Below are 22,691 nucleotides of genomic sequence, written 5' to 3'. Positions count from 1 at the left end.
ATTAACAAATAAGTGTGAAACAACTGAAAATGTCTTATATTCTAGGTTCTTCAAAGTAGCCACCTTTTGCTTTGATTACTGCTTTGCACACTCTTGATGAGCTTCAAGAGGTAGTCACCGGAAATGGTCTTCCAACAGTCTTGAAGGAGTTCCCAGAGATGCTTAGCACTTGTTGGTCCTTTTGCCTTCACTCTGCGGGTTAGCTCACCCCAAACCATCTCGATTGGGTTCAGGTCTGGTGACTGTGGAGGGCAGGTCATCTGGCGTAGCACCTCATCACTCCCCTTCTTGGTCAAATAGCCCTTACACAGCCTGGACGTGTGTTTGGGGTCATTGTCCTGTTGAAAAATAAATGATGGTCCAACTAAACGCAAACCGGATGGAATAGCATGCCACTGCAAGATGCTGTGGTAGCCATGCTGGTTCAGTATGCCTTCAATTTTGAATAAATCCCCAACAGTGTCGCCAGCAAAGCTCCCCCACACCATCACACCTCCTCCTCCATGCTTCACGGTAGGAACCAGGCATGTAGAGTCCATCCGTTCACCTTTTCTGTGTCGCACAAAGACACAGTGGTTGGAACCAAAGATCTCAAATTTGGACTCATCAGACGAAAGCACAGATTTCCACTGGTCTAATGTCCATTCCTTGTGTTCTTTGATGGCCACTCGTTTTTCTTTACTTAGCTGCTTTTTTCTTGCCATAATACAAATTCTAACAGTCTATTCAGTAGGACTATCAGCTGTGTATCCACCAGACTTCTGTACAACACAACTGATGGTCCCAACCCCATTTATAAGGCAAGAAATCTCACTTATTAAACCTGACAGATCAAACCTGTGAAGTGAAAACCATTTCCGGTGACTACCTCTTGAAGCTCATCAAGAGAATGCCAAGAGTGTGCAAAGCAGTAATCAAAGCAAAAGGTGGCTACTTTGAAGAACCTAGAATATAAGACATACAGTATTTTCAGATGTTTCACACTTTTTTGTTAATTATATACAGTAATTCCACATGTGTTAATTCATAGTTTTGATGCCTTCAGAGTGATTCTACAATTTTCATAGTCATGAAAATAAAGAAAACTCTTTGAATGAGAAGCTGTGTCCAAACTTTCGGTCTGTACTGTGTGTGTGTGTGTGTGTGTGTGTGTGTGTGTGTGATATATATATATATATATATATATGCCTAAAATACAAAGGAATGTGTCATTTTTAACTTTAGGCCTTTTTGGAGATCTTTTCATCTTCAACTTGCTTAACTGTTCATTAGGGTGACCGCAAAAAATCGATGTCGGAATGTTGTCCGTTTGGACCCCACAAAACGATTCCCCTTTCCAGATATTGAGAGAGCCAAAATTTGAGCTCGATCAAATGACGTTAACCCGTGCCGCTCGTCGCTCAAAGTTTGAAAAAATCCAAATTGAGGTATTTTAAGATTTAGGTATTTTACATAGTCTGTTAGACTATAAAGAATGTGACGACAACATTGCAGAAATAGCCCTGACCAAATTTTCGAACCATTTGTGGTATTTGAATGCAGAGTTGGTGGGATTATCGTTTTTTGATCCCACCATTACAGACAATGAAAAGTTGTTAATGGCTAATAAATTGCTCAGTAGCACAGATGAACCATCAGAGCATGCTAGGGTTGTAAATCCAAAAGTTAGGAAAGAAAAATTAAGAGGTAGGAAGTAACCGACTTTAACGACCTTCTGACAAAGGATGAAGAACAAAAGCAATATGTCCTGCAAGTTGTAAGCAAATGCCGAGCATTATATTCTGACGTTTCAAAAACTACTTTAACAAAAGCTCTAGAATAGATTAATTAACTATGTAAAATTATCAACTCATGTAGGTTAGCGTGCTCTGATGGTTCATCTGTGCTACTGAGCAATTTATTAGCCATTAACAACTTTTCATTGTCTGTAATGGTGGGATCAAAAAATGATAATCCCACCAACTCTGCATTCAAATACCACAAATGGTTCGAAAATTTGGTCAGGGCTATTTCTGCAATGTTGTTGTCACATTCTTTATAGTCTAACAGACTATGCAAAATACCTAAATCTTAAAATACCTCAATTTGGATTTTTTCAAACTTTGAGCGACGAGCGGCACGGGTTAACGTCGTTTGATCGAGCTCAAATTTTGGCTATCTCAATATCTGGAAAGGGGAATCGTTTTGTGGGGTCCAGACGGACAAGATTCAGGACAGAGCCTTGAAGTACCCCACTTGAAACACTTTTCCAATTGGATGTGCAACCATTTATTACCACTTTTTGAGAACGATCACTGAGCCAATTATGAATCAACCAATCCATAGCCTTGACAATCCCATACTTGATCATTTTTTTCAATAAGGATAGTATGAGATGCTTTATCATTTTTTTCCCTTTTTTTTGTTTTTTTTTGCTGAAATCGAGATATACTATATTTACTGCATTTCCCTGATCCTCTCAGTCAGTGATTCCATCATAGAAAGAAATTAGATTAGTCTGGGATGACTTGTTTGCTACAAATCCATGCTGTCTCTGGCTAATTACTGTATTTTTACACAAGTACTTGCATACATGCTCTGTAATAATTTGTTCAAAAATCATTCCTGGTATAGAAGTATGGCTCACTGGCTTATAATTTCTTGGCTCCATCTTCTTTACTTTTTTAAGATAGGGACTACATTTGTCCTTCTCCAATCTTCTTGAACTTCTCCTGTTCTCCAGGATTTTTCAAAGATTCTGGCTTGTGGTTCTGCAATTTCCTCTGCTAACTCTTTCCATACCATAGGATCCAAGGGGTATAGTTTCTCCTTGCAGAGAGTGACGTGACAAGCCGAGATGAGGAGACTTTTAAGCCGCAATGCTCCTATGGGAAATATGCAAATTTATATACCGTAAATATCCAACTTCTGCAGTGAAAAGTCAATAGAATCAGAAAAAGCATTAGCCATTTCAGTCATGATTACTATTTAAAAAAAATAAATAAAAAAAAATAAACCTCAAATGCCTTGATTTAATCCAGTGGGCATGACTGTTTATTTTTTACTTTGCATAGGTGGAGAAGTTGTAAAAATTGCTCAACTTGCTGCTGGGGCATCCCAGGGACGAATTACTCAACCCGAGACTCCAGTTACACTGCAGTTCCAAGGAAATAAATTTACTCTATCCCAGAGCCAGCTACGTCAACTTACTGCTGGCCAGCCGTTACAGCTACACGGTATCTCAAAAATTAAAAAAAGCTTTTATACTGTTTTTAGAATATTCACATTCTAGAGTTAAAAGACTTAATTCACAATGTCAAGAGTTTAACAATTCTGATACAGAGCTACAAATCTTTGACTTTCAAGGGATTTCCAGCCTTGTGGACATATAATTTATTTAGTTTAAATGCATTTTTTCTGTGACTAATATTTTTGCAGTTCGGCTTCTTTGAAAATTTTGCATTATTTGGCTTTTACAGGCTTTTTGTTTCCTTGCACATTCAACTTTGATGTGCTTTTTGGTCATAAGTCAGCTGAGAGAGGAGCTTAGAAAAAGATTGAGCTAAATTGGAATCAATTCATTTTTACTCTTTTGCCATCTATAGCACAGAGGTTATAGATGGCAAATGTTATAATATTGTTGAAGAAATGCAATTGCACAAGTGATTTTTAGCCGCAAATGCATTCATTTAGGTAAAATAAGAAAATTGCCTCAAAGGTGGTGAACCATTTAAAGGGAACTTGACAGCAGGATTGTGCATAATAACCTATAGACAGTGTCTGGTCGGCGCCATTATACTGATTCTAATGGTACCTTGGTTGATGAAATCCATCTTATGGTTGTTCTTTAATCTTTATTTTCAGTTTTGTGTTAATGAAATTTTCGTGCCCTAAGGCGGGTTCATGTATGTGGTGCTCTGATTAGATATTCATAATGCAGACTTCTAACAGGTCACTGATCCCTCACTGACCTGCCCACTAGTTTACATAATATCTGAACATACGTAAAAAAAAACCTTTTGCAGGCAGGCGGCCATGGCACCTGCTCTGCAGCAAAATCACATTTTATGTGCCAGTAATACAATTTATTCAAGTTACCCAGCTAGAGGAAAGAAAAAAAGAAACCAAAACATCTCAATCTGAAAATGGCACCCGGCGCCATCTTCCATGAGAAGAAAACAAAAAATTCCTCCTCCAAGTTGGTGCCACCTGCACAGTAGTAGCTCTCGGCTATCTCTCGGTAACAGGAAACTTCTCCTTCGCCTCATTGGGGGACACAGAACTGTGGGTGTATGCTGCTGCCACTATAGGAGGATGACACTAAGTGAATACAAAAAATGGTTAGCTCCCTCTCTGCAGTATACACCACCCACTGGCTCCGGATCGAACCAGTTCATGCTTAGTGTCCGTAAGAGGCACACTGAGTCTGCTATTCAGACCATACTTTATTTTTTTTTTTATTACTTTTTTTAACCCCTTTTTTCACGAGGATGACTAGGGCGACGGACCCTTTCAAGGGGTCTATCTTCCGCAACCAACAACAGGCGAGCACGGGGAGCGTCGCCTCCCCTGTATCCTCTACTGTGACGTTAGATGCCATGCCTGAGCTATACTAGGCGTGATGGTTCCCTTCAGGGCGCCGATTTCCCCGCACCAGCAACAGTGTCTCCTCCATGTACCCCCTTCTGAGCCAGGCTACAGCCGGACTTAGCCTTGTGAAATCCTGGGGGAGTGAACCCTTAGGATACACAGAGGCCCCTCATGGCGTCCATGCTGCTCCCACTGCACCACCACTGATGGAACTGCTTTGCTGCAGGGAGCTGGACGGTCCCTCTCCACCTCCCCCCTCAAGGGGACGGTGGATTAAGGATTCCTACACCATCCCTGTCGCAGTCCTGACCTGCATGCAGAGTTTTTTGATGGGGAGTGGAGGGGCTCCTGAGAGTCATGGGCCCGGTTGCTTTTTTCGGCAGGGCACCGCTAATTTATTCCCCGACTTCGGCCTTTGTAACCCCGCTGACAACCGTGCATTATGCCGGCGGTACCGCTCACCTGCCTGGCGCTTCTCGCACACTCAGAAGCGTCTTCCTGATGTCGGCGGCCATATACAGACGGACGCAGGCACACAGGAACCCTGTGTTCGCATCTAGGACCGTCGCTGCACTGCTGGGGACAAGGATTCTTAGGGGCACAGGACCTGAGTAAGAGCTGCTACACTGCCCTCAAGCCCCCTTCCTTTTTCCACTCAAAATGCTCTGCTGATCTACAGCTGCACACACATAGCCTTCCCTGCAGTGTTTTGGGAGATAACAGGGGTACAGCATGTCCCTACATAAAACTTCCAAAAAGTCCAGCAAAAGTTTTTTGCTTCATGCACCTCCTGTAAGACTGTGTTACCAAGGGGACATAATACTCCACTCTATGATGCTTGTGACCCTAAATGCGCTCAGGAGCCACCCACTGCGACCGATCCCACTGTGACTAGTCCCCCAGAGTGGGTTTCGTGATTATCACAAACTATGGCTTCCCCAACCAAGGCAATTGAGTCCCTTCAGGATCCCTCCAGGAGCAGGACCACTAATCCGCCTGCCTCAGAGAATTCCCGTACATCAGGGAAACCATCGGCCTGTAGGGGCCGTTCAGAGACACAGGGAGTGGCCAGACAAACGTTTTGCAGGTCAGAGATCGCTTGAGACCAGATATCCCTTCTCACATGACCTCTGCAAACAATAAACAGAATCCCCTCCAGTGGATTCTCCTGTATCGCATTTAACCTCCAAGACTTCTGTCTTTGCCGGACGGTTCATTAGAAGAGCGCTATGACTCAGGGACTGGCGAACGGACTCTGCATCCAAAAAATCTCTAACCTATCTCCCTTACCACAGCGGTCGCTTATTCGGAGAAAAGATGGACCAGCTTATTTCGGATTCTACAGGCGGGACCAGTAAGTCCCTACCCCAGCAGAGAGTTAGGCGTCCTGTCCGCTGACAACTGCATACCCAATTCTTGTCCTTTCACAGCAATTACGTATGGTCCTCTACGGCCACCTCCCCCGGTTCAGGTCGCCCCGCTCATAGGGATGAGTCCTCAGGCCTCGTACAAACCCAACCAGCCATGGAAGGCTCATCCCAAACAGGCCAAATTTTGGGGATCCAAACTCCAAAGACCCTCTGCTAAATGACTCGCAACCCCGTCCTGTCGATACCAGCAGAGTAGGCTGTCGCCTACTCCTGTTTCGCTATGTCTGGCTCGCCGTTGTTCACGACGAGTGGGTCAGGGATCTGGTGTCCTCCGGATACAAAGTAGAATTTTCTTCCCTACTTCTAACCTGGTTACTTGCTTCCCATCCCCCCCCAAAGCGGAAACAAGGGTACAATCCTTTTACCAAGCCATCAAGTCACTCCGCCAAGACAGTCATTTCCACGGTCCTGGAGATAGAAAGGTTCGAGGGCTTCTATTCAAATCTGTTTGTGGTCCCAAAGAAGGATGGTACAGTCAGACCCATCCTGGACCTAAAGCTTCCAAACAAATTTGTCAGAGTCCGGCATTTCAGGGTGGAGTATGTACGTTCCGTCATCTCCTCATTGGAGCAGGAAGAGTTCCTAGCCACCATCGATATTCGAGATGCGTATCTTCACATCCCAATCTCCCCCACCACCAAAAGTTACTTCGCTTTTCCGTTCGCCAAGACCATGTTCAGTTCACGGCTTTGCCTTTTGGCCTCGCCACCGCCCCCAGGGTGTTCACAAAAGTCATGGCGACCGTCATGTCCATTCTACATTCTCGAGGGTTAGTCATCTTCCCCTTCCTTGACGACCTACTGATCAGAGGGCCGTCTTTCCAAGCCCTCGTGGAGTGCATCCACATTTCATTGAATACCCTTTCTCTGCTAGGCTGGTTGATCAACCTAAACAAATCTCCCATTCCAGCAGATTTCTTTCCTGGGCATGATTCTGGACACTTCCCGAGGGTTGGTGATTCTCCCATGGGACAAGGTCTTAGCCCTTCAGCAGGGGCTCGGGCACTCTGTCAACCGTCTCCTCGTTCCATCCATTTCGGTATGAGGGTCCTCGGTGAATATGGTACCCGCTATGGCAGCAATTCCTTTTGTCCAGCTACATCTTCATCTTCTTCAATATGGACTTTACGCATGGAACAAAAGCCCCTTTTCCCTCGATCGACTGTCAGCTGACCCCCCTGGTTAAGCAGGCACTCCAGTGGTGGACGCTCCGGTCCTCCCTCCTCCAAGGAAAGTCCTTTCTCCCTGTCCATTGGCTGGTGGTCACTACCAATGCCAGCCTCCTCGGGTGGGGAGCTGTTTTTTCTTCATCACATTGCCCAAGGGAGTTGGTCTTCTCAGGAGTCATGTCTTCCCATCAATGTCCTGGAAATCCGAGCGATTTGGCTGTCTCTGCGGCGGTTCCATCATCTCCTAGCAGGTCGCCCCATCCGTATCCAGTTGGACAATGCCATGGCTCTGGCTTAAATTAGTCATCAAGGGGGCACTCGCAGCAAAGCTGCGATGCGCGAGGTGGAACATATCCTTTACTGGGCCAAACAGAACCACTCGGTTATCTCGGCCGTTCACATTCCAGGAGTGGAAAACTGGGCCGTGGATTTCCTCAGCCGTCAAGCCCTAGCCTCGGGAGAGTGGTCTCTCCATCCGGAGATTTTGCAGCAGATCTGCCTTCGCTTGGGAACTCCGGACATGGACCTGATGGCACCCTGGTTCAATGCCAAGGTGCACGAGTTTTTGGCCCGGTCCTGGGACCTGAGAGCCATCTTAGTGGACGCACTGGTCCTTCCATGGAGTCGCTTCCGTCTTCCCTACCTGTTTCCACCGTTGCCCTTGATTCCGAAGATTATCAGGAAAATCAAGGCAGAGGGGGGTACCGGTGATCCTAGTTGCTAAAGACTGGCCACGCCGTGCGTGGTACGCAGAACTGGTGCAAATGGTCGCAGACGTTCCTTGGCGACTACCAGATCGACCGGACTTAATTTCTCTGAGTCCGATTTACCACCAGAACTCAGGGGCCCTTTGTTTGACAGCTTGGCCATTGAATCCTGGTTTCTGACCCAAGCGGTTTTTTCCCGTGCGGTAGCTTCCACCATGACCAATGTTCGAAAGCCGGTGTTGGTGTGCATCTATCATCGGACCTGGAAAATCTTTTTCGAATGGTGCAGAAAAAGAGGTCGCCCACTGCTGATTTTCAACATTCCCACCATTTTGGAATTCCACCTTCCGGTCTGGACTTGGGTCTAGCGCCAAGCTCTCTCATGGGGCAGGTCTCGGCCTTGTCCATCCTGTTTCAGCATAAAATTGCATCCAAACCCCAGGTGAGAACGTTCTTTCAGGGAGTCTCCCATGTGGTACCTCCCTACAGCGCTCCCCTAGACGCCTGGGACCTTAATCTGATCTTAGGTGTTCTACGAGAATCTCCCTTTGAACCATTGCAAGACGTCTCTCTATTCTACCTCTCATGGAAGGTCGCCTTCCTAGTCGTGATTACTTCGATCAGAAAGGTCTCAGAGTTAGCTGCTCTTTCCTACCGAGCTTGTTTTCTGTTTTTTCACCGCTACAAGGTGGTCCTCAGGCCATCCCCGCCCTTCCTTCCAAAAGTAGTGTCTTCGTTCCTCCTTAAGGAGGATATTGCTCCACCCTCCCTTTTTCCAGCACCCGATGCACCTTGTGGAGAAAGCTCTTCACTCTTTGGATCTTGTGAGGGCACTCAGACAGTACGTGTCAAGGTCGACGTCTTTTCGTCAGACGGACACGCTGTTCGTGCTCCTGGAGGGGCACCGGAAGGGATTGTCCACTTCTAAGTCGACAGTAGCCAGATGGATTTGGTCGGCTATTCAAGAAGCTTACCGCGTCAGAGGGAAGCCTATTCCAGCGGGGATTAAGGCACACTCCACTCGGTCGGTAGGTGCTTCTTGGGCCATTTGGCATCAAGTGTCTGCAGAGCAGGTTTGCAAAGCGGCGACCTGGTCTAGCCTCCACACTTTCTCAAAGCATTACAATGTCCATACTCGGGCATCAGCAGATGCGGCAGCGGTAGCGCATCTTTAGACATCGGCTGCCGGGAGTTTACTCTGTTATGATATTTCCCATCCAGGGACTGCTTTGGGACGTCCCACGGTCCTGTGGGGGACACAGCACCCACCCTTTTGGCCTGTTGGCCATGATGGTTTCTTGTTGACATGTTGTACCTGCTGTTAATGTTGTTAATCTCCTACTGCTTGGTCACTGAACTAGTTCGATCCAGAGCCAGTGGGTGATGTATACTGCAGAGGAGGAGCTAACCATTTTTTGTATTCACTTAGTGTCAGCCTCCTAGAGGCTGCAGCATAAACCCACTGTCCTGTGCACCATAATGAGTGGCTCGGAGAAAAGGATTTTACGATGAGTACACAAAAATCCTTATTTTCAAATTGAGGTTTTTTTTCTTTCCTCTAGCTGAATAACTTGAATAAAATGCATTATTGGCACATAAAACGTGATTTTGCTGCAGAAAGGTTTTTTTTTTATATATACGTATGTACAGATATTCATTATGCAAACTAGGGGGCAGATCAGTGACTGTCTGCATTATAAATATCTAATCAGAGCACACATACACCAACCCCGCCTTAGGGCACGAGAATCTCATTAACATAAAACTGAAAATAAAGATTAAAAACAACCATAAGATGGATTTAATTAACCAGGTATCATTTTAATCAGTATAATGGCGCCGATCTGACACTGTCTGTAGGTTACTGTGCACAATCCTGCTGGACTGGTTCCCTTTTTAATTATACAATTGGAATGGAATAAGAAGACTTTTAAAGAGATGACTTCTATTTTGAATGTAAGTTCACTATTGGATTTAGCTTAAAAAATACATGTTATTCAATTAGGTCTTCTTTGTTAGGTAATGTTCTACAGATCGTTTCAGCGCCTGGTCAGTATTTGCGTCCTCAAGGATCTGTTGTTCTTCCAACTATGCCACAAGGTACTAATGTTATGAGAAATCAGCCCCAAGTAGGAGCTTCCCATGTTAATACGTTATCATCGGCAGGTAATTAATATGTATTTTACAATAATTTCTTATTTATACAAAATCTGCATGGCTATGGACTCAGTTCTAAAAAAATTTGCTTCATATTTCCTGTTTTTGGCCATTTTTTTATTGTCTTTGGAAACCCCCGAATTATTGTATTTGTCATACAAAGGTCTGTTTTCTTTATTGCTACAGTAACGCCCAGATCCAATCAAACTGCAGCGGAGACAGTACCAAAATCCGCTTCTGCTGCGCTACCCAATGCACAGGTATGTACATTGCCAAGGTAATTATCAAATGTAGAATGAGGCGCTCTTGCCATGTTCATCTCACCTAATCATTGATATGTTACCACGGTTTAGGCTTGTTTTTTTTCAAAATCCTTTCTTCCCCTGCTGGGTACACAATATAGTATAAAAGTTTCCATGGACAGCCATTAGTCAGCCATCTCCAATGTTTTATTTTATAAGTCTCATCTGCACTAAGGAGGAATTTCTGATATTGACAGTATAACAAAGCGGTTTTAATCCTTTTGAATGTATAAATTGATTTCTGAATCAATTTACCGTGAGTCATTAAATACATTTTGCTAAAGTGAAGATGTAACCAAGTTGTGATGATTGAAAACTTTGATTTGCTTTCACATTTTAATCAGAAAGCTGAAAAATCAAACGAGAATGGTTGTGTATGCCCTTTTCTATAAGGCCACGTTCAGTATTTGATGAGTTTTTTTTACTTCAGTATTTGTAAGCCAAAACCAGGAGTGAAATAATCAGAGGAAAAGTATCATAGAAACACGTTCACCGCTTCTGTATTTATTTCCCACTCCTGGTTTTGGCTTACAAATAATGAGATAAAATACTGACCAAATACTCAACTTGTGCACGTAGCCTAAGGCTTTGGTCACATCTGCACAAAGAACCACATTTACTTTAAATGGGGTCCTTTTGGTATCTGTCCTTTTTTATTTTAGTAAAATTGTTGCTTGCAGCATTTTTTGTAAGTTACAGACATGTGAACATAGACTAAAGGCCCCTTTACATTTAGTAATGCACCAGTGATCCCGACCACAATATGACCCGGTCAGGATCGCTGGTGCATCGCTAAATGGTCGCTAGTGAGCTGCCAAACAGGCAGATCTCAGCAGCGATGCAGCAGCGGTCGGCGGTCGCACTTACCTTTCAGACGCGGTGAGGGTGTCCGTCTTCCGCCTGCGTCCATGGCTCGCTCGTCGGCGCCAGCAGGAAGCCGACGACGAGAAATGGACCAGGCCGATCTTGCGCGATCAGCGATAGCCAGCGGGGGAGCTGGTTGGAAGTAAGGATCACATGTAGCGATATCGCTAGCAATATCACTGCTGCGTCACAAAATCGGTGACGCTTTAGCGAAATTGCTAGCGATATCGCTATGTGTAAAGCCCCCTTTACAGTCTAGCACACCTTCTATTTATTCTAAATGCAACTGCCCAGCTAATCCACAAGTTCCTTGGCTTCTCTACCATTTGTTTTCTGTTAATCCTTTCATTGGCTACTAAAGTAGTGACAATGACTTACAATGCAATTCAAACTGTCGGTTCCTTATATACCTGCTTTTATATCTTAGTACATGTCTGATGTTTGCAAGATGTTTTTCTCACTCTCTTCTTCAGTAATTTTTAAGATTTTCCTGTACATCTTCCTTACTCCAGAATTCACCTCCCCCCGGCCCCCAAACTCCTTGCACTCTTTCATCTTCCAGAATTTCAAAAGCAACCTGGGAAGTACAATCTGTGATAACCCTGTTACTAATACACAACTATATCAACACTTTTTACTATCCTTCTACTGCCCCTCTGCCCTTTTATTTGTAGATTGAAGGCCCTTGATGGCAGTGGGTATCCCCTATATCAATTGATTACCCTGTGTAAGGTTATAGTCATATATTGCATTTTTCTCCGTTATTTTTTTTCTGCAGAGAAAACCTTCTCTTTTGGCTGAAAATAAAATTCAGCAAAAGCTGGCTTTTTGTGTTTTTCGAAATCCTAAAGTTTAGCTTTGCATTCACCACATAATCATCTTCATATGTCACCAATGCAAGACATACATGAAACTATAAAATCATTTTTGGAGAAAGTGCAATTTGATCAAATTATTTAGTGGAAAAAAGACTTTTATGTCTGAATAAATAGTGATACTTCGGTTGGCCACAGGCATTGTTCAATTTCACACTTTGGTCAGCCAATGTTTACTTTATACACATCACTAATTTAATTAAACTGTACTAATCTCACCTGCCATAAACACCAAGACATTGTGGATTAAACTTGGCAAAATCACAAAAATAAATGGGTTTGACATACTGATGTGCCTGTTTTTTTTCTAAAAATGCAGCAAAATCTGATACCTTGTTTTTTTGCACTTTACCTTTTGTTTCCTATGGGTGAAAAAACACTGAAAACACGCTGAAAGAAGTGACATGTTGCAGTTTTCAAAAACGCAGCAGTTTTCCAAATCAGTCAGCAAAATAAAACCAATGTATATGCATGAGATTTCTGAAATCTCATAGGCTTTGTTGGTACTGTAAAAGGGAACTTAAAATTTGCTTTAAATCAGCAAAAAAAAGCCGCAAAAACGTAGCGTGTGAACATAGCCTAAGGCTATGTGCAAAACTGAGGTGTTGGCAGGAAAACCGCAGCATAAAATACATGCATTTGTAATGTGTGTTACCCACTCTTTAGTAAGGGTGAATCTGCAGCAAAAACATTGAAAGAATGGACATGGGAAAAATAAGCAATGTTTGCATGAGACATCAGGAATCTCATTGACTTTGCTAGTACTAGGAAATCCTTGAAGTTTTGTGACGAATATGCACAGAAAAAATGCAAGACGCGAGAGAGACCCTAACGCAAGATTCACATGTTTTTTCTTTCTGTGGCTGTGTATGGACCACCTTTCCCACCTCAACTGTGGGTCTCCTAACCCGGATGAACAATTACATATTTGCCTACAAGACTTTTAATGTAGGTCATGAGATCGGTGTTCAGGTGGGAATGGTGGTGCATACAAAAAAGTATAACCTATAACTGAAAGTTTATGTAACTTTAACCCCTTTCTGACCGCTGACGGGATAGTACGTCAGTGGTCAGACTCCCCTGCTTTGAGGTGGGCTCTGGCGGTGAGCCCACCTCAAAGCTGCAACATGTCAGCTGTTATGAACAGCTGACCTGTGCCCGCAATAGGCGCGAGTCGAATCGCCATTCACCTGCGCCTATTAACTAGTTAAATCCCACTCTCAAGCGCTGACAGCGAGCATATAACTAGAGCTTCCAGACGTCGGGCCGGAAGTGAGCTCATCCCCGACCCCATCGGGGTCGGCGACGCGTTGCCTGGACAACCAGAGGTCTCTGAGACCTCTATGGTTGTTGCAGGCAGATCGCTTTGAGCGCCACCTGGTGGCCGGCGCTCAAAGCACTGCAATGAATCTGCTACATATGGGCGATCTGCTCATCGCCCATATGTAGCAGAGCCGATCGGGTTGTGCATGCTTCTAAAGCATGCACAACCTGCCAAAAGTAAAAAAAAACAAACAAAAAAAAACCTAAAAGTTCAAATCACCCCCCTTTCGTCCCAATCAAAATAAAACAATTGAAAAAAAAATTACACGTATTAGGTATCGCCGCGTTCAGAATCGCTAAAACGGCGTAGCGAGAGAAAAAATTCATAACGCCAGAATTACTTTTTTTGGTCGCCGCGACATTGCATTAAAATGCAATAATGGCAGTCAAAAGAACGTATCTGCACAAAAGCGGTATCATTAAAAATGTCACCTCGGCCTGCAAAAAAATAAGCCCTCACCCGACCCCAGATCACGAAAAATGGAGACACTAAGGGTCTCGGAAAATTGGACATTTTTTTTTTTAGCAAACTGTGGAATTTTTTTCACCACTTAGATAAAAGAGAACATAGACGTGTTTGGTGTCTATGAACTTGTAATGACCTGGAGAATCATAATGGTCGGTCAGTTTTTGCATTTATTGAACCTAGCAAAAAAGCCAAGCAAAAAACAAGTGTGCGATTTCACTTTTTTTTGCAATTTCATCGCACTTGGAATTTTTTTCCTGTTTTCAAGTACACGACATGCTAAAACCAATGATGTCGTTCTAAAGTACAACTCGTCTCGCAAAAAATAAGCCCTCACATGGCCATATTGACGGAAAAATAAAAAGTTATGTCTCTGGGAAGGAGGGGAGCGAAAAACGAAAAAAGCTCCGGTCATAAAGGGGTTAAAATACAAAAAATCATGACCCCCATCACTCCGGTCTTGAGGAAGGGGCGTGTTGGAGTAGGAGGCACCTAATTCATTAAGGGGAACATGCCTTTTTATGAATCGGGTGCATCTGACAAGTGGCATGTGCCGCCATGTTCCTTGCCACAAATCTTCGGTGTGCCACAGATCATCATGATTTAGAGAAGCTGTGGTGTTATGCTCCTATTCCCCCCCCCCCCCCAGCTCTGCCCATTTCGGCAGGGCTGGAGAAAAACTGGTATGAAGAAGCCGAAAGTCTCAATGTTTTTGCAAAATTGTGCATTGCACAAAAATGTTGCAGCTGTTGAAAGCAATTTACTACGGATTTTTTGTTTAATTGCTTTGATGAATCGAGGCAATAGCCTTTTAAAACACATTTATTTTTGTAATGTAGCCATTACTCGGACAAGTACCAAGCTGTTGCAACATGAGATATCTAATAAATTTTCCTTTCCTTTATAACAAAGGAATCTACTGAAGACAGGCAGCGCTTGTTAAGGGAACGCCTGGATCGTGTTTTTGGCTGTAATGAGCGCCGTTGTGGAAGAGCTCCTGTGTATGGTTCAGACTTGTTGTCATTATTTACCCTGAAGTCTGCTGACCTGCAGTGTCTTATTCTGGATACACAGTGGAACTGGACTGGGTCTGTAAACTGTGCAGTTTCCTCCAAATCCCCTGAGAATTCAAGTGATTTACTACGACACTTGATTTTGAGTCCAGAAGAAAAGAAAGTTGCCCTGGAGCCTGTAATCAAAAGGTAAATAAATTTGGCATTTTGGTTATACCAAATTTTGGTCTATGAAACTACTATGGTGGACATTTTTATTACTGTTGTATCTCTTTGTATGTATGTCTTCATTAGCCAGGAGTAAGAAGCTGACTGTTAAATACCTAAAATATGTAAATCACAGAAATTAGGACCTGACTGGATTAAGTGTACGGTCAATAAATCTAGTGCGTTATATTCCTTCATTTACCAAGCATGGTACACTGGCTTGTGTTATTCACGTTACAACCGGAGATTGTGGGGTGGCGCGGACGCGATAAGCAGTTGAACGTGCTATTGCAATTTCCAATATTTGAAGTTTCTCCTTTCTGACCAAAAACACTGGATTTGAGCATCCCCCAGTGATTTTTATATTTTTATTTCTTCTTTCAGGACAGTGTGCGTGGTTCCCGCCGTCATTGTTCATCCACCATTTCTTACAGTTCCACATCCGCCTCCTCTGTATACTCATAACATGGAGATGCTCAATCTTAGACTAAGGGCGTATGCAGCCCCATACATACTGGATTTAAGGGCGCAAACATCACCTCATTGTGTGCAATCTTCTGACTTGCGGCTCATTCAGTGTGATTCAGGTAAATTAGTGTGCATTGTACCACCAGCCAGTACAGCATGAAGACGCTGGACCTTCTGTAGCTTTGATTTAAAAAGCATGAAAGGGTAAAAATATTTAGCATAATTTCTTGGTTTAAGTAATAGCTTATTTTCTGAGGATGCATTATGGACACAACCACAAGCTGCAGCTAGCCAGGCCAGAAATGGCTAGGATGGCTAGAGACTGCCATAGTTGCAAACACTCATAACTAGTTGCTCTGTATTCTGACTCCGTTGGAGAGGTCCTTAGGGGGGAGGGGATCCATCTACAGTGCAGGAGTTATCTTTACTTAGACAATCCCTTTAATGATTAGTTGCTTTAACGTGCGTATTATCAGCATAAAGTTATGTGAACATAACTGTCACATACCCGCTTCTCAGCACGTGACTTGGGGTTGCGCCTGCAAGGGTTAATCTATCTATCTTTCTCGCTTCATTGGGGTACATGCTACTGTCGCTAGGAGGCTGACACTATGCAAATAAGAAAAAGTTAGCTCCTCCCCAGCAGTATACACCTACAGATAGGCCCAAATTACCTCAGTTTTTGCTTAGTGTCTGTAGGAGGCGGACCTGGATCTAACACCAGACCCGCAGTGTTTTTTCCTTACAGGTTTTTGTATGTGTTTATTAATCATTTCACCTTTTTGTTTTTCAGATACAGCTCCTCGGGTAACAGGGTGCAGATCTCTCACCCTGATTTCCCACATTTAATGACTGAGAGAGCAGTGTGGTGTCACCCACATCGCCCATTCTCGAACCCGCTGGCAGGACTTTGTCCCCTGTCCCCCATTGGGGTGTTTCAGGGCGACTCTCAGTGGACAGTCCTTGCCTATTCCCCCTCCTCACCCCCTCCTAAGAGGGCTAAGAGGAAGATGGTGGTCACCGGTGGTGGCCTTCCCCCTTATTCCTAAGGGGTGAGGATCTTACTCCCAGAACCCTCTACATCCCGGGGGCTCCAGATGTCATCCTCAGCTATGAAGAGGAGCCGAATCCAAGAAACAGGTCTCAACCCCCCCCCCCCTCAGCACCCACTGGTAAGCCTTCGCAGCACCCACCGGTATGCCCCCACAGCTCCTGCTTCTCCCTCTACTCAGGACTCAGATTCAAATTCCGCGCCATTTTTTCCTTATAGCGCGCACTGTCCGGCATTTTACTGCCTTCCTCCGGGCTGTTCTCCATTTAGGCCACGCCCCCTCCGGCATTCCCCCTATCAACTGCCTCCTCTCTCCTGCTGCGCAGTTCAGCGCGGCTATTCTCTCATCCTCGGGCACGCCTCCTCACCAGCGACAGCCAATCGGCGCCTTTCTTTCATTTTCCGGCGCCGGGCACGCCCCCCCTGCCTATTCGTAAGTCCCGACACTGGCATTAGGCTCATAGCAGACTGATCACGCCCCCACAGGCGTGCCAGCCTATCGGGACTCCCCCTTCTTTTTCGGCGCGCTTGGCCTAATGGGCCTAAGTCGATAACCCCGCCCACCGTTCAGCGTGCCTCATGGCTCAGGGTGCACAGCCTTCATCTTGAGCTCCTGCAGCGTCTTCTCTCACTCGGGGGGCTTAGATACCTGCCTCCTGATCAGAGTTCCGGTGGGGGACACTGCTACCTGCGCTACGGCTGCTGCATCGCTGGATGTCTGGTAGGCTCTGCCTTCCTCACCCCTGGCCATCTGTTAGCTCCCCTCAGCAGTATTGCCTCCATAGCGTCCTGCTGCAGTCTTCACATAGGCTATACCTATGCCCAACCCTGCAGGGGCCTCTGGCTATATCCCTACGGTAGTTCACTACGCTTGTGCCCGCTGTAAGAGAAAGTGGGCTTCAGGCCAGCCATCCCCATTCTGCTCGTCCTGCAGTCCTTCCACCATGTCTGCCCCTCAGGACATCCCTAACGCCCGGGATGAGAGCACTCACCCACTTCCAGAGTGGGCTGTTGCCATGTCCCAGTTGGTATCAGGTCTGACTGTTGCCATGTCTTTGTTGGTTTCAGACCTCACCAAAATATCACAGTCCCTGGTACAGGTCCTGGAACGTATGCCGCATCTCTCTGCCGCCACAAGCCCTCTGAACACCTCTCACGGTGATTCGCACGCACCTGACCGTGACTTAAACAGGGACAGATCAGGAGAAAGGACTAGGAAGCGGACTCTGTCTAGCTCCTCCTCAGTTTCGACAGCACCAAGGCTGCCCCTCTCTGCCCGTTCTCCCTCCTCGGAACTTCTCTGTCATAGTCTGACTCCGATGCAGATCACACCTCTAAAACGCAGGACATGGTAGCCTTATTTTGGCTATCGTTCAAACCCTCGAAATAAAAGCGGAAAATGCTACTGCTCAAGACCAATCTGTTTCATTCAAACGGGTAAAACGTCCTTCCAAACTTTTTCCCAATCACAACGAGTTTGAGGTCACTACCTCTAGTCACTGGGAATACCCCGGGAAACGCTCCCCGGGAAGAAAACTACTGGACATCCTTTACCCCTTTAGTTCAGACCTTGTCAGCAAATGGTCTGAATCTCCTAAGGTGGACCCGCCGGTTTCACGCTTAGCATTTCACACAGTTCTGTCTACTCCCGATGCGGCGTCTCTCAAGGATGCTACGGACAGACAGATTGAGGCTCTAGCCAAATCAGCCTTTGAAGCGTCAGGCGCTTCTTTGTGCCCAAACTTTGCCTCCTCATGGGTGGCAAAAGCAATATCTGCCTGGGCCAAGATACTTGGTCCCACAGAAGAGCTAGCAGATTTGGCAGACCAAACTTGATGAATGCCTCCCTGGATGCTGCCGCTTGCTCAGCAAGAGCAAACAGCAACATTATTGCTAGCCGCTGCATCCTTTGGTTGAAGGCGTGGAACACAGATCTGGCTTCCAAAAAATCTCTCACTGGCCTACCTTTCCAGGGCGCCAGGCTCTTTGGGGCCAAGCTAGACCAGATCATTTCGGATGCCACCGGAGGCAAAAGTACTTCTCTGCCCCAATCCAGGCCAAGACGCCCCTTCAACAGAAAGGGCCCCCAGCCTTTTCGGCCCTTTCTCTTCCTCAGGCGGATCCTCCCAGCAGGACCGTTCTTCCGCACAGGGAGAAAGAAGGAAACCTTCCTTCTTACCTGCCCCTCGCTGGAGGTCTAGGAGTCGCCCCTCTAAGCCCTTCGGTTCTCGCGGCCACAGATTTTCCTCTAAATGACGGGTCACCCCCCACCTGGGAATCTTTCCAGGGTGGGAGGTAGGCTTCTTCTTTTCAAGGAAACTTGGTTGGCGGCGGTCGACGACGCCTGGGTCAGGGAGATTGTCACATCAGGCTACAAGATAGAATTTTCTTCGCCCCCAAAGGACGTTTCTTCTTCTCTCGTCCACCAAAACAGCCATCTCATGCCCCAGGGCTTTCCCAGGCTGTCTCTTCCCTCCAAAACTCAGAAGTAATCGTACCCGCTCCTTGGCACGAACGGTTTTCCGGGTTTTACTCAAACCTATTCGTAGTCCCAAAAAAGGACTGTTCCCTTCACCCGATCTTGGACCTCAAACAGTTGAATCATCACCTTCGGGTTCGCCACTTTCGAATGGCGTCCTTGCGCTCGGTGATTGCCTCTATAGAGCCGGGAGAATATCTTTGCTCTGTGGACATTCAGGACCCTTATTTGCACGTTCCTGTTTGTGTGCAGCATCAGAGGTTCCTCAGGTTTGCCATACAGGAGTGCCATTACCAGTTCACGGCTTTTCCATTCGATCTGGCGTCCGCCCCCAGGGTCTTCACGAAGATCATGGCGGCGGTCATGGCCAGCCTTCGTTCAAAGGGGACTCTTATAATCCCTTATCTCGACGATCTACTGGTCAAGGGTCCATGTCGCCGAGACTGCAATCACAGCCTCCAGATCACTCTGGACATGCTGCGTCGTCTCGGCTGGATAATCAACAAGGAGAAATCTACCCTGATCCCAACTCAGCGTCTCGTATTCCTTGGCATGGAATTCGATACCAGCCAAGCTCGAGTTTTCCTTCCAAAGAAGAAATTTTCGTCCCTCCGACAGGGGATCAAAGCCGAAAGCGCCCGGTCCCTCTTCCCCTTTGACTCTGCATGACAATCCTGGATAAGATGATTGCCTCCATGGAAGCACTGCCATATGCCCAGTTTCACTCCCGCCCTCTCCAGCTGGCCATCCTGTCTGCTTGGGACAAGACAACGATCTCCCTGGACCGTCCAGTGCTTCTGCCTCTCAAGGTGAGGCAATCCCTAACCTGGTGGACGCTTCCCACCTCGGTCCTATGCGGGAGATCCTTCCTTCCCATTCGGTGACAGGTCATCACCACCGATGCCAGTCTCCTGGGTTGGGGAGCGGTTTTCTTCAACCTCACAGCGCAAGGCCGCTGGGATGCTCAGGAGGCTCTCCTCCCAATCAATCTCTTCCTTCTTGCCTTAATCCGCTGGCAGTCCATCCTCAAGGGGAAGCCGGTCCGCATCCAGTTGGACAACGGCACGGCCGTGGCGTACATAAATCACCAAGGCGGAACTCGCAGCAAGCAGATCATGCTGGCAAAGATTCTGCGTTGGGCGGAAAACCATGTTCCCGCCATATCGGCCGTCCACATTCCAGGGGTGGACAACTGGGAAGCTGATTTCCTGAGCCATCAGGTGCTCGTGTCGGGAGAGTGGTCTCTCAACCCCGACGTCTTCCACCAAGTTTGTCTAAGATGGAGCGTTCCGGATGTCGACCTCATGGCATCTCGAACAAACCACAAGGTTCACCGGTAAATAGCCAGATCTCGGGATCCGATGGCCGTTGGTTGCGACGCACTTGTGATCCCATGGTCCCAGTTTCGCATGCCTTATCTGTTCCCACATCTTCCCCTAATTCCAAGAATCGTGTAAAAGATAAAGGCAGAAGGGGTCCCCGTCCTGTTAATAGCTCCAGACTGGCCACTGAGGGCCTGGTATGCGGAGCTAGTGAACATGCTCTCTGACGTTCCCTGGAGGCTTCCAGACCACCGAGACCTTCTATCGCAAGGGTCCCTCTTCCACCCGAATTCTCGGTCTCTGAATTTAATGGCATGGCCGTTGAGGCCGCGGTCCTAAGGGAAGCAGGTTTTTCTCACAAGGTCATCCAGACTATGATTAAGGCAAGGAAGCCAGCGTCATCACGCATCTATCACAGATGTTGGAAAGCCTCCTTCTTTCGGTGGTGCGAGGTCAACAGTTTGTTTCCCATGAACTTTTTTCTTCTCTCCGTTCTTGGTTTTCTGCAGTCGGGTCTCGACTCCGGCCTTTCCCTCAGTACCTTAAAGGGTCAGGTGTCCGCTCTGACTATCCTCTTCCAATGGGATCTGGCTTGTCTTCCCCATGTGAAGACTTTTCTTCAGGGTGTCGCTCATATAGTGCCGCCTTACCAGTCTCCGGTCGACCCATGGAATCTAAAGCTTGTTTTGAGCGCCCTCCAGCGTGCGGCCTTTGAGCCGATTCAGGATATTTCTTTTTCCCTCCTCTCGTGGAAGGTCGCCTTCCTGGTCGCCATCACCTCTATTATGAAGGTCTCAGAGTTGGCAGCATTGTCCTGCCGTTCTCCTTTCCTAGTTTTGCACCAGGATAAGGTAGACCTCAGACCGATTCCTGCCTTTCTCCCAAAGGTAGTCTCTGCCTTTCACATCAATGAGGACATCGTCCTCCCCTCTGTGTCCCTCTCCAACTCATCCCTTGGAGAGATCCCTCCACAAGTTGGACTTGGTCAGGGCTATTCGAGTCTACCTTGCTAGGACTGCTTCCTTCCATCAGTCCGAATCCCTGTTTGTCGTCTATGAAGGTCGTCGGAAAGGGTTTCCAGCCTCCAAATCCACCATTACTCGTTGGATTCGTTCGGCGGTTCTGGAGGCATACCGCGTCCAGGACAAACGGCCTCCTCCGGGGTTGAGGGCTCACTCTACCCGGGCTGTGGGAGCTTCCTGGGCCGTTCGTCACCAGGCTTCGGCCTTGCAAGTTTGCAAGGCTGCCACCTGGTCTTCCCTCCATACTTTCGTGAGATTTTACAAGGTAGATAATCACGCCTCTGCTGACGCAGGCTTGGGTGGGAAGATACTGCAGGCGGCGGTCTCCCACTGGCCGACCTAAGTACCCTTCTCCCAGCATTTATTTCCCACCCTTGGGACTGCTTTTGGATGTCCCATGGTAACCTGTGTCCCCCAATGAAGCGAGAAAGAAAGAGGGATTTTTGGTACTTACCGTAAAATCTCTTGGAGCCTTCATTGGGGGACATAGCACCCTCCCTTAATGTTGTACCGTGTTGGCCAATGTGCCGTTGTTTTGGTTGGTACATAGGTTGAGTTCTTATAGTGGCTCCTAATACTGCTTTTGCACCAACTGAGGTAATTTGGGCCTGTCGGTAGGTGTATACTGCTGTGGAGAAGATAACTTTTTCTTATTTGCATGGTGTCGGCCTCCTAGCGACGGCAGCATACACCCATGGTAACCTGTGTCCCCCAATGAAGGCTCCAAGAAAGAGATTTTACGGTAAGTACCAAAAATCCCTCTTCTCTTACTCAGTCCAGCATTCAACCTCTGTCCTATCTGCAGTGGGAGCATAAATCACACACTCCGACACAGACCACGCACCCTGCTTCATACATGCTGCCACCACTCACCGAACACACAGGCGATGAGTCCCAGAAGTGCTACTACTACTGTCTGCCAATCACCAGGATCATACACTATGGATTCTTACAGAGCATACAAGGTTCAAACTTATTAAAGTTTTAAGCTTTAATAGAAAAGGTAAAGTGCTTACAAGAAAAGGATATAAAAATGTGGAAATAAAAAGTGACATACAAATATACAAAACAGTTATAAAGCTAAAAGGGAGAAACTTACAGAAATATGTAAACTTTGCAGTCTGATATTCTGCTTCCTGAAGGGGGGAGGAATATAAAATGGATCATATCAGCTTGGCTGCCCCTCAAACTGTGAACAACTTTGTTTGTGTAGGGCCTAATTTATAGGTTTAGCCTGGAGATCAGATTTCTAGACCAGCCTCTCCTGT

The 22,691-nt window shown here is 46.3% G+C and overlaps 1 protein-coding gene across 4 annotated transcripts in view; it reads left to right on the top strand.

The window, feature by feature from the left end:
* Positions 1-22,691, top strand: part of EP400 (E1A binding protein p400) — a 346,882-nt gene that overhangs the window by 175,598 nt on the left and 148,593 nt on the right. For all 4 annotated transcript variants that reach the window (XM_073557025.1, XM_073557023.1, XM_073557026.1 and 1 more), the window contains 5 exons: positions 3,054-3,215; positions 9,894-10,040; positions 10,218-10,291; positions 14,774-15,063; positions 15,466-15,668. In XM_073557025.1, coding sequence (XP_073413126.1) covers positions 3,054-3,215; positions 9,894-10,040; positions 10,218-10,291; positions 14,774-15,063; positions 15,466-15,668 — 876 coding nt within the window. The remainder of the gene's footprint in view (positions 1-3,053; positions 3,216-9,893; positions 10,041-10,217; positions 10,292-14,773; positions 15,064-15,465; positions 15,669-22,691) is intronic.

This window comes from Dendrobates tinctorius, unplaced genomic scaffold (genome assembly GCF_039654945.1).
Source record: "Dendrobates tinctorius isolate UK_male_01 unplaced genomic scaffold, ASM3965494v1 ptg000243l, whole genome shotgun sequence".
Taxonomy (NCBI): Eukaryota; Metazoa; Chordata; class Amphibia; order Anura; family Dendrobatidae; genus Dendrobates; species Dendrobates tinctorius.
The sequence above is the reverse complement of the archived record's forward strand: the minus strand, read 5'-3'. Positions and strand labels throughout refer to the sequence as shown.